At 40.0% G+C, this 12,434-nt stretch overlaps 1 protein-coding gene and 1 long non-coding RNA gene across 3 annotated transcripts; one reads left to right on the plus strand and one right to left on the minus strand.

Annotated features, from left to right (window-relative positions):
* The first annotated feature begins 2,012 nt into the window (after window positions 1–2,012).
* Window positions 2,013–3,641, plus strand: LOC140593312 (uncharacterized). Its single transcript, XR_011993588.1, has 2 exons — window positions 2,013–2,363; window positions 2,554–3,641. It is a non-coding gene; the product is annotated as an uncharacterized lncRNA (long non-coding RNA).
* On the minus strand, window positions 3,253–9,593 carry tgfb5 (transforming growth factor, beta 5). 2 transcript variants are annotated; one of them, XM_023795240.2, is made up of 7 exons: window positions 8,353–9,593; window positions 7,152–7,315; window positions 6,591–6,723; window positions 6,369–6,479; window positions 5,315–5,492; window positions 4,969–5,122; window positions 3,253–4,166 (listed from the first exon to the last, which is right to left on the minus strand). In XM_023795240.2, exons 1-7 carry the CDS (start codon window positions 8,708–8,710, stop codon window positions 4,008–4,010), a joined length of 1,257 nt encoding a protein of 418 aa, XP_023651008.1. In that variant the 5' UTR covers window positions 8,711–9,593; the 3' UTR covers window positions 3,253–4,007. The 2 variants fall into 2 exon arrangements, with proteins under 2 accessions (XP_023651008.1, XP_023651019.1); XM_023795251.2 differs by having other exon boundaries at window positions 4,969–5,119; window positions 8,353–9,590.
* Between the last annotated feature and the right edge of the window lie 2,841 nt (window positions 9,594–12,434).

A 12,434-nucleotide genomic window follows, 5' to 3' on the forward strand; every position in this document is an offset into this window, starting at 1 on the left:
CGAACACTTGCATTTAACACATCAGATGTGACCAGAGCTAAAACATCAAAGGAACACATCACCCTGCTGCTAGCAAGCAACACGGACGCAAGTGCCAAATTACACCCTCTTGTTATTGGCAAGGGTAAGTCACTGTGCTGCTTAAAAACAGTGAACAGCCCTCCAGTGCCCTACAAGGCCAAAACAAACGCAAGGATGACAGGAGGCATTTGGGAAGTGTGGCTAAAAAAGCTGGAGAGGAAGATGAAAGCCAAAGAACCAAATATCCTGTTGCTATACGACAGCTGTGCAACACACTTAAAAAACAGCATGACTAACTAATGTCAAATGTCACGGTGCGGGACGGCGCAGTCGCAAAGAAGGTGACGATCCACTTGCGGTTCCGAGACAGAGGGAGTTAATAATAAACAGAACTGAACGCAGAAGGTGAAACCACAAAATAACACTACAAGGGAGCTGAACTAGAAGCAGAACAAGGTAAGAAATGTGCAGCAGCATGGGCACAGGGCAACAAGGGATAGGCAAAGTAACTAAAACTAATGAACACAGAAGCAAGGAACTTACAAGACCTGAAACTGAGGAAACAGGGAAGAACTGCACTAGGAAAATAAACAAGAAAACAAAGTATAAAATAAAACCAAAACAGAACACAAGGAGGGCAAATCTAGAACAGGAAGCTCAAAAGGATACAAAACACTGGGGAACAGAAACTCATAAGTACAAAGAAACAGATGAGGCTCATTAGCCAGCCTCAAACCCATAATGGGGGAATGCAGCCTCTAATCCACACACTCAAACCATTGAGCGATGCAGCAGTCTGTGGAGCAGGGGAAACACACAAAGGGATAGACAGAGAGTGAAAAAGCAGGATGGCCAGCGACACCTGCTGGCCAAACAGGGGAGAGACACGAAGGGCAGGGGCGGATGGGCACTGACCCTAACAATCAGTTTTGTTCTTTCCCATCGCCACCTCTCTTGTCCAACCAATAGATGAAGGAATCGCTTCAAGAAGCACTGTCCTTAATCAGCTTGTGAACTGAACTGACAGCATAGATGCAGATGCCACTGCAATGTAACTAGCCAAAAACTAGCCAACTAGCCAATTCTTTGCATTTGCAGACAATACCCTGGAATAAAAGCACAAACACCGTGATCATCAATTGTTTTAGATAAGCAGGCCTCACCAAAGATGGAATGGGGCAGAAAACTGTTGCAGAGAGTTCTGCCACTGAGTCACTGGTGTCGGAAGGAGTGGATGCTGAGGATTTTGAACGTTATGTAGTGATTGACTCAGATTTACCTACTGAAAAGGTCCCGTCAGAAATTGCAATTGCTGCTATTGACTTGAACAGCCCGCTGCTGCAAGATGCAGCCCCGGAGTCAAGATGAAGAAATATAGAGACCTCCGTCATTTGCTGATGCCTTGGACAGCCTGGACGTTCTGCAAGCCTTCGTGGAGGTAAATCACCGGGAATCATATGAGCAATTCTATCACACGCAGTCGCAGGTTTTGCCATCAAGAGACTAACATTTTCGCCACCCCCCATTCTCCAAACAAAGAATAAATGCTGGCCCAACTCCATTCATGGCCTTTTACCACTTTACAGCTTACTCTGGTGACACACTGGCTCCCCATCCCTCCATCACACCTTCCTGCCTTTCTGCCATGTAAACAGCAAAGTTGTTTTCACAGGCACAGGACTGGAATGGCATCCGTTGGAATGAATTCTCCTCTGTTAGCCTCACAAGGAGCCACTCACTCTCTCTATATCACTCTACCATTACTGACAGCAGACACAAAGTAACACAGTCAAACGCAGAATCAAAACATATTCCGAAAACAAACGTAAATTTATATGCAGAGGATGGTAGATACGTATACATCTGGAACTTGGAGAAATACTAATCTAATATTGTTCGATAATATCGTTAGAAGTCTCGGAGTTCTGATTTTATACACTTAACGCCCATGTTGCTTTTTCGTTAAGATGCAGTCATTGGCAACTTCACTGGTTTACAAGGACACTGACAGACGCGCTTATAAACAAACATTCCGGCACCCACATAAATAACTGCTGCCGCACAATACTGTGTGACTCAGTGACGGTCTCTTTTTCCCTGCCGCAAACCCTTAAACCCAAACGTATAAATCTGGCTTTCTGTGAGCGGTCCGTGTCTGGGAATCGCTCACATCCTGTTTACGCCGAAAATCTTCGAACTGCAGCCGCACTGAGCTGGCACTGCCATATCATCATGCGGCGCCTTTTCATCCGGAGCCCCGGCCGGCGCGGGCGATTCCGGCTGAAACGCGATGGACCGAGGAGCGACTTCGCAACACGTGACATCGTGTTTTTATGCAGTTGGTGTGTATTCTTTTATTTAAAAAAAATAACTTTTAAAAGAAAAATATTTATGAGTGTTATCTATGTATGATAGCCTAGACAACCAACGACTTACAGTGCCGTTTGTTTATATTGTTTTACAGGTTTTTGGCCTAATGTCTCCATAAAAACGTCTTTTATTCTGCTTTTACATGTACATTTGTCCATGCAGCAGGTGGCGTTATCGAGTTGGGTAAGACACCTGGTAAGAAAATCGAGTGAACATATAACATCAAGTGCAGAATAAAATAGACACGTCATCAACACTTGCTGAATCTCAACTCAGTCAAATTTATTAGATGTCTTCTGCAGTTGTCACATATTCCACATTGACTAACACATATTCCACATTGACATCTCAATAAACGAACAGATTCCACAGTACAATGTGTAAGAAACCTACATAATCATCAGATTTTTAAAAAGTATACTTAAAACCCATCTGTATTAATCAAGAGTGAAATATTGCCGAAATATGTGTTTTGAGTCTCTTCTGAGTCCTGATTGTTTTACTTTGCTTGCTCAGGCACTTCATACTGCTCGCTATTGGCCAGGGCACACTGTCCAGTATATATTTTTGCTTCTTTTATTTCCATTTCTTCGGTCACCAAACCTCAAGCCACTGAGACTGAACTCACACAACCCTGCAGTGCTTCCCTTACTCTCTGGTTTTAGGTGACTCTGTAGTAATATTATGTAACACAAATCTGGCACCGCATGACTTATCTGAGAATATACACAATTCTGTACATGGTAAGGTGTCATGGATGGATGGAATGTACTTTAAATTGCTGGATAGAGATTCGCTATCATCACCCCTTGTTAACAAAAAAAAAGTGCAGTTTAAACAAAGAATGATCAATGCCTGATGTTCACAAACATAAAAATAGCTTTATTTCATTTGGCTACAATATTTACATTTTCTAGCGTGATATTCAGAATGATGAAGTATCCCCTTTTGTTAAGCTATATGCATCCAATTCACCATTGGTGCTTCCTAAAATGGCAATTAACTTATACACTGGATACAATATATATAAACACCTACTTAGAATAAGGCTTTACAAACAAAAGTATTTAATAATAACCTTGACTATGGAAAAAAAACATTCTATTGTCTAGTCACTACAGCCACTATTAAATCTTACAGTGCATCTTATTGCTACTAAACTGCTAATTATACAAGAATATGCTGTTGTTCTCAACCTAAATAATTTTGCATTTACAACCAATATTACTTCAGGTAATATTTCCAGTTGTTTCGGAGGAGGAAAAAATACTTTAAAATCCAGAGCAAAATCACAAAAAATTAAATTCAATAATTTTTATATATAGTGCCTTTCACAACAAAAGAAAGCGCCTTGCTCTCCCACCATGTTATGTTGCTTATGAAGATGTTACTTTATGGATGTACGAAATAATTTAACACTGGTAAAGGAATCTATGACAGATTATTTATTCCCAATCTGTACAGATGTTTATTGTACATCTGATTTGTTTCTTTGCAAGCAGAAGTACTAAAACATGGCTGCCATTTTCCTATTTGTATATGTCTCATTCCCTTACCTTGTTCAGCCTCTTTCTGCCCCCCCCCCCATATTCAGCCATCCTTCCCCCCTACCCATATCAGCGGCACTTGCAAGATTTGACAACCATGTTTGAGAGCTGCTCGACGCGTGGTGTGCGACCAACAAAGTACACAATGGTGAGGGGCTCCATGTCCTGAGGGACGCAGCACGGGGAGACGGAGGCCTCGGGATTCAGCTTGTTGTACAGGGGCAGGATCTGGGCCGGAGAGAAAGCAAAACAGGCGCGTCTGAAAACAGCGAGTAGCAGCCCACAAGAACCATGGCGGCGAGGGGCCCCAGACTGTCCAAACCACACTTATTGTTATTAAGACGAGAAACGAGTCGGTGTGACTCCAGTGTTTTCTCCGTACCGTAACTAAAAAGCTTTAATCGTATTTATTAATTGTTTTGATCATTGCACAAGGCCTCTGAATTAGAAAGTGAATAAGATGTAGACATGTCGATGTGTCTCGCTTGGCCTAAAAAAGCTAAGGATGCCCATGTGGCCTGTGTTTCCCGACAGCTCCCATTCAGTTGCATGGTTCCAACTATGTAAGTTGCTAACGTCGTTAGCGTCTATGCTTTTGGGAGAGGCAGCCGTGACCGGTGGATTGTTTACTGCTGTACCCACAGAGTGCTTTGGCTTAAAACAGAAATACCACCTACATAAAACAGCGTGCTGTGGTTAAAGGTCGCGGAGTTATACACTGACTCGGGCGTGAGGTGATCAAGCGAGTGCTGGACAAATAACGGGCGAGAAGTACCGCTCGTAAAAGACCAAATGCCAGTGAGAAAAAGCAGCTGACACTTGGCAAACATTAAGTAAACAACTACCAACACTCTCTCAACAGATTAAAAAATTATGCAAAAATAAAAAAAAAATCCATTTTAAATGTAAAATGCAAACAATTAAACTGTGTTAAATTTAGGATCTTGGTTTTCAATACATATACATCTCATGGGCCTGTCATCATCTTACGACTTTGAAGATGCTCTCAGTTGGATGAGGAGGCACTGACCATACTGTAGTGATTGTCTGCACTCCATAAGTACGGACAGTTCCCAGCACAGAAGTTGGCCTTGTAGCCTTTAGGCTCATGAATCCACTTCCAGTTCAGGTCACGGCGGAAATCAATGTACAAGGACCGGAGACAGCATCCTTGGTCCATGCTGCTGACGGGAGTCAAAACAGAGCAAATCTGTTGGCCCGACATTGTGTACCATAAGAATTTCACACTAGCACAGGTATGCATTTGTGCATGTGCAATGGGATACAATGAAGTTCAGACAGCTGTTACTTTGCCTTCCAGAAACCTTGTGGATGGTTACTATGGAAACGACACATGCACAGTGACATGAAGGTACCGTGAGCATGTGGGGACGTCGGCTGCTGCCCTCCGCTTGCGGTGCTTCTTGCTAGAATCGTCCAGCCTGTCACTGGGCAGCAGGCTAAGAATCAGGTGTGGTGTCTTGGTGCTGAACTCAATTTGGCCCTTAACAGCTTCTGGCCTCTTGTGCAGCTTCATTATTTCATCGTCAATACCTGTGAAGAAGATGGATCAAAATTAGCAAAAATTACCATCCACCATTATTAAACCTTATACCACAGCTTTGGCAAATACTATTTTCTTATTGGTCCAGAGAGGTCACATGGGTGTTGATTATTTTCATGTAAACGCACAGGTAGTTCCGATAGCCTAATTACAGTTCTATATTAATGCATTTTAATGTTTTATTAAACATGTAAATATAAAAACCTGTGCGACTTTTTACTCAAAAATCAGCAGTCAGTCATCAGCATAATTGTCCTTGGTTTTCAAAATGCAAACTCCTGTCGGTTGACAGTTTCTATGGCAACTTAATGTTGATAACGATTCCAGTGAGTAGACTGACCAGACATTCTGTCCTTATAGGGACTATATTTTTAACAGCACATTGGAACATTGTTAAATAATAATTGAATTTAATCAACTCCAACTTTTTTTAGCGGCAATCGGGCTGAATTACACCCAGTTGCTGTTGATTATTTTCATATAACTGAACACCTTGAAGTGGTTTATCCCTTACCTACAAATCACACACACAATAAAGCACACTCATTTTTCTTTTAAGACTGGCAACTGATTTGCAAGCAGAAAGCAGTAACTGATACAGGTAAATTACATAACACTGTGTGCAATATCTATGGTGTGTGATTCTAGAACCATTATGAGGACACCAATACAGATCGGCATCATCACTGTAATCTTCACTATTGTCTAGCATGGTTCCTCTCAAGGTCCCTCATTACTAAGACAGCCTGCCATTCTCATGTAATCTTCATTCATTTAAAGCAGTCTAGAAATCTCCCTTTGTCATTTATCACGAATCCATGCAATAGTCCATGCGACATGAACAATGATCTCGGTCCCCCTCAAACCTGCGAAACGGGCCTCCAGCTCTTCGCTTCTATTGGGCACGATGTTGTTAGTGGAGGGGACAAACGTACAACACGGACAGTGCACGCTCAGCTTCAGTCCCAAGTTTCTGTCTAAAGGGCAGAGATAGCGAGCAAAGAAACAAAAAAGCGATAAGTGAGAGAAACCAAGTCCCCCAAAAGCAGTAGCAAAATAAGTGAAGTATGAGTCGTGTGCCCCGTAACCTTTGTTTGCTAGCCATTCCTTGACGGTGTCTGTGACGTCGACAGACAGCCACGAGCCCTTGGCGCGGGGACGCACCGTGCGGGACTCGATGTATCGCTGCGAGGGAGCTGCTGGGTCGCGAGATTTCAGTAGCTTGATGAGAGAACGGGAAACGTGAGTACAAACCATTAACTGCTGCTTGCAAGTCTAGGTCATTTATACTCATTCATCTTTTCTACTGCAGGCCCTGTACTGGGTCATGGTGGTTTGGCGCCTGTCCTGGTAACAACGGGCACAAGGTGGGGAATAACCCAGGAGGGGGCACCAGCCCACACAGGAAACTCGCACCATTCACACCTACAGATAATTCCAATTCATCATAGCATGCTTTTGCACTGTTGAGGGAAACCAGAGAAGACATGACAGCATGCAAACATGCAAACCCTGCAAACGTAGAGTCGGGGTGGGGAATCGAGGCCTGACCTCCAGAGGTGTGAGACCTGCTGCCCAATTATACTCTGATAGATTCTCAAATTCTAACAAGTGCAGTTAAAGCGAAAGGGATGTGCAGCATTGGGTACCTGATATATTTCCACCCTCTGCTCCAAGGTGCGAGCCTGTGGGTTGGGGATGCGATATATCCTGAATTCTGCTTTCACCAGCGTGCTGGAGTTTCTGTCCACGCGACTGACATCAAACCTTACAACCCGGAAATACAAGCTCGGAGGTCCACCATTGATCACATCTGAAACAAGAAGGAAGGAAATAATGAATAAATAAAAGACATTCAACCAATACTGAATGAGCATTCTTGAAAATTATTTCACGCATTCACGCTTTCAGACTCATGCAAGAAATCTTATGGCAAATCTGTATTATTCCATAATAAACCTAAAATTAGCTACATCAAAAGCACTGGGGTAGTTTGCAAACCCTACAAGCTATTAACACGGTTACACTGTTACATACATGTAAATGCATATGCACGTGTGTGCAGATTTGCCTCAAACTGAAAATCTCACACCAGGTAGCTGAACAAATTTAGCAACCCTGCATGCAAAAGACCAGCAGGCTATAAATGTAAAATAAAATTAGATTATTTTACTGCAGTTTGTTTACACATAAGGAAAGGTTTGAATATTACCTATTATTTTAACTTTTCTGCAACACCATCTCATAGCTTCCTATAAGTTCCAGGTGAGCCAAATCTATCACACGTATATCACAAGAAATCTATTATACCCAATACAAAACCATACAAAATAATTTGTTTCATTGTGCTGCAAATTAATTATTATGGCTTACAGCCTTAATAATAGCTTTTACATTAGCTGTACACCAAACTGTACCTATCTCTGGAAGTTCTTGGGTCCAAAACGAATGAACAACGCGTTTTGGAGAATTTAACTGTCCTTTTCTAAAGTTTTTTGAATGGATAGTCAGTATTAACTGTTGTGGGAAGTGCATAGCACTCATTAAAACAATACATAAACATCCTTATTCGGTGAATTATGAGGTATATATAAATCACTCGATCTTGAAATGTTTAAAAACCTAATTAGTTGCACTTATCCCTTGAACTTGCAATGAGTGGTCAAAACATATATTCAAATACTTGAATACGTTTTAATTTAAAACTTTTATATATTTATATTACGCATCTAATTAAGCTTATTCAACTTTCAACACCAGCAAGTGAAATAATTAATGGCCAACTCCAAGTGTATAACAGTTATAGTAGCCTACATAAAATTACAGTTTTATAAATATTTTATTACTTACTTGTGTCAATGCGAGGTGGTAGCATATCGACTCGCTGGACCTCTTTGGCGTAGTAGTCTTCCTCACTGCTCTCGCGTTCACAGGAAGGATCAACCTTGGCAAACTCCTTGGTGCTGTTGTAAAGAAGCATGACTTCCTGAGGGACCTCCTCGGGTGGTGGGCTAACTTCACGTTCAGGTGGCTCCCGAATGCGAAGCTTGCTAAGGATCTGTCCGCGCACGGCCTCTATCCTCTTCGACTTGTAGTCGTCCAAGTCGAAAGACTGGCAGGTGGAAAAGCCTTGTGCACAGATTGCCATAGCGAGTAAAATCAGAATCGGGTATGCAAGTAGAATCGTTCGTAAGCTGCAGGAGGTCATGGCTACCCTTTATGAGTTACTTAAAATACGGTATTTTTATACGCACTTGCTCGAATTTTTTAGAGATCCCGTTTAACTCCCGATTAAAAAGTCAACAAACTAAAAATCTGTTTCTTAAATATTTTAGAATAATAAACAAATAAATGATGCACATACCATTTCAGATAAACTGAAAACAACATCAGATATTCCCCTTCCCTGATATTTTATTCGCTAAAATAAAAGGACATCGTATCGACCCTTATCCCTAACGGTGTCTTTAGTGTTACATTCCAGTATACACTGCTGCATGATAATACAACATTGTCTTCAACGAAGTTTAAAAAATATTGCTTTCGTCTTTAATGCATTCCCTTTACTCCGGATCTTTTCCCAGATACAACCAAGAATTTTTTTAATTACCACTGCATCTGAATTTTCCTTGCTTTTTTAAATGTTCGCAAATTCATCTCTGTTCATTTTTCACAAAGTCTCCGACTTATATGCGATCTTCAAGTATGCCAAAAGAAGATGAACGAGTAATTTTATAGCGACTTCTATGTTTTATTATTATAAGAAATATCTACGCAGAATTGTCATAATTTTCGGCGTAAGCAGAAACAGACGAAACTAATACTCAGCTGGAGACAGGAGATCCTTTCCTTGGTGATAAAAACAAGTGTAAACTATGTCCCAAATCTTCTTGTACTCTGGATGGTTTCTTTTGTTACGATGGGAAAAGAACGCATATCTTTATTTTGTTGTTGTCGAGGTTTTATCAGAGAACTTTTCTCATTTCCAAATGAGCAGGGTCGGGAGTAGGTTGAACAACATGTGGTTGAAAGAGTGGTGGGAGAGAAAGAGAGAGACAGAGAAACCGGGAGCGAGGGAGAGATAGGAGCCAAATATGCATAAATACACGTTGAAGGAAAATAGCGCGTTTCCGTGTGTGTGTGTGTTTGCGTGTGTGTGTCACCGCATGGGTACCACAGAGTCACTATGCCTGGGTGTGTCGGTGTGTGGTATTTAGAAAAATAATAGATAAACTCCCATATGCACATCAATACGTTTTGCAATGTAAAACCATCTTTTTAGCCAAACTTCATATTATTAACAGTAAGCCTGCTTGAACATGTACGCTGTCCTAAACCATGCAGGCAAACGTAACTTCCATTGCAGTCTATAAAAAAATGAAAATGTTGTATTTAAAAACAATATCTGTTTGCTGTGTGGGCCCCACCTGGACCCCTCAGGTAACATACCGAAAATGTCTTGCACAGTTTTCTTAGTGTTGGTCTGAAAACAATCGATTCGTGTGTCTATAGCATATACATATATATATATATATATATATATATATATATATACACACACACACACACACACACACTGTCTTTATTTATATAACATATACATTTACTTTGTATATCGTAATATTATACACAAACCCTTTTTATTTTCCACACCCTGTGTTCTCTATTCCTCCTTTTGGTTGGTTTTTGCCTTTCTTGAGTCTCGTTGTTAATTACAGTTCAGAACTACCGAGCCGTTAATCTTTCAAGGACAGTTTATTGCCGTTCTTTCCCTCTGTCCCATTTTAACATTATTATGGTTACGGTTGCAAGGCTGTAATCGTACGGAAATTAAAGTGTTGCAGTAACACTGAAAAGGAGAGGGAGGCCCTGTAAAAGATTTTTTTCCTAAAACTCTCAAGGGCATGACTTGTCTGTCTCTGTTGAAAATGAAGATAATAACTGCTAAAGAAAAAATTATCATGTCTGAACTAGAATGCAACATAAAATTGTGGAAACTCGCTGCATCGCATAACGTCTACGTGAAACTGTGGGTTCTTTGGTGACATCTAGTGCTAAAATGGAAGAATTCAATGATCAAACACATTACATCTGGCGGTGAGCTGTGGTATTGCAAAATTTTTCTCTGGTAAAAATAACTCGACTTTAAAAGCGACTGTTTTTCTTTTCTTTTTTTTTCCTGGAACTTAATTTAGTCTAAATATACACACGGAGCGCCACGTCATCTCGCACACTTCTTTTTTTAAAGCACCTTCTGGCAAGATAATGCAATTTCTCGTCTTTTTATTATAAAGTTTTATCTAATTTCCCACTATGGAAAAACGTAAAGCATACCGTTGAGCTATTACAGATTACGCTTTGGGGAAAAAATGCATTTAACAGCCATATACAATAGTTCTTCATAATTATAAACACAGTTTGAAGCTATTCTGATTCATCAGAATGTGTGTAGGCTCCAAATAAACATATTATAGGCTTATATATATTTTGAAGAAACTTGGTGATTTCATTAGAAAACAGTTCATTAAAAAAAAATCATGAGTAGCGACTGCTTGATACTTGGTAGTAAATGTTAATGCATGTTTATGTTATTTTTAATGCTCCCAATTCAGACTGACCTTAGGCTCGAGGACAGATTGTGCCTGCCTGCATACTGACGTCATTGTTGTAAGATTTGCGCAATCTGGTTTCCAGAAGTCGTACAATCGAATGGTCGACAGAGGGAGCAATAGTACCAGGAAAAATCAACACAATTGGCGACAAGCGATTAGATAAAAGTATATTACTTAAGTAAACAGATGACATACTAATTTCAGTAATAATAAACAAGGAATGTAACAATTCATAAAGAGCAAGTAGTATTACTAGTATTAGAAGAAGATATAACTGCATTCAAATGAATTTGGTGCAATGTGATAAATCAACACTGGTATCACGCATTATAATCAGATATTGTAAAATGCATATTTACCAGTAAATACAATAAAATAAGTAAGTACAATGGAATGTAAATACAGTCAGCATGTCCATTTGCTGACAGAAGTTTGGCGTCTTTCTCGTGTCATGCTTTATGGTTCTTTAAATGGAATAAAAAGAGCAGGTGTGGAAGCGAGCAAAGAGCCGATTGTCCACGCGGTTTTTCTTTCTTCTATAGTTTTACCTGCTCTGTTTTCTTTCTTCTATAAATGGAAATGTTTTTTTATCTTATATATGTTATATATGTCCTTGCCATTTTCACTGAGAAATATATAACAAAATAATTTGTCTAAACCTATTTGTTGGCTTGTTTGTTTTTAGCCTACCGAGTGTTTGCATTTATATCATAAAAGGAATCAATCAGAATTAATATGTACGTATGCACACACAGTGTAGATCATATTGTACTTAAGTTCACTGAACCTGTTTTCCCTTAATGAAGATGAGAAAGCTGATAAACATATCCCATAGAACTTGCCCCCATATGCTTTAAAGACAACAACTGGCATTGCCATTTGTTATGGGAAACAAACTGTTTATATGCATTTTCATTAAGTATTACTTCACTTTATTTATCTTTTTATCTCACGGTAAAATAGTGACTCTAACATAGTATTAACCAAAAACAAATATAGCCTATCATTAAAGATCTGTTGAGTGTGCCAGTGAAAACTTTATCAGAAAGGTCTTTACCATCATTATGCATCTGTTAAATCATTCATTCATTCATTCATTCATTCATTCATTTTTATTGAGATCATAGTTTGTAAATCAGCGTTCAACCTGCAAACACAAAATGTGGGCTTAATCTAGACATATCATAAAGTTTCCCAACTGGAATTTCTATGTGCCGTTCATTATTTCTGAATATTAGAGGATGTGAACTTTTGTCTTCGTCCACAGCTGTCCCTAGGTCATGACCTCAAACTGCATTCCAACCCCCCCCCCACACACAC

Source organism: Paramormyrops kingsleyae, chromosome 10 (assembly GCF_048594095.1).
Source record: "Paramormyrops kingsleyae isolate MSU_618 chromosome 10, PKINGS_0.4, whole genome shotgun sequence".
In the NCBI taxonomy this organism is placed as follows: domain Eukaryota; kingdom Metazoa; phylum Chordata; class Actinopteri; order Osteoglossiformes; family Mormyridae; genus Paramormyrops; species Paramormyrops kingsleyae.

Coding starts and splice junctions, on each gene's coding strand:
- tgfb5 (XM_023795240.2), bottom strand. CDS start 8,710: ATGACCTCCTGCAGCTTACGAACGATTCTACTTGCATACCCGATTCTG. Junction 7,316..8,352: donor ACCACCTCGCATTGACACAA/GTAAGTAATAAA, acceptor TTCTTGTTTCAG/ATGTGATCAATGGTGGACCT. Junction 6,724..7,151: donor AGAGGGTGGAAATATATCAG/GTACCCAATGCT, acceptor TCTCTCATCAAG/CTACTGAAATCTCGCGACCC.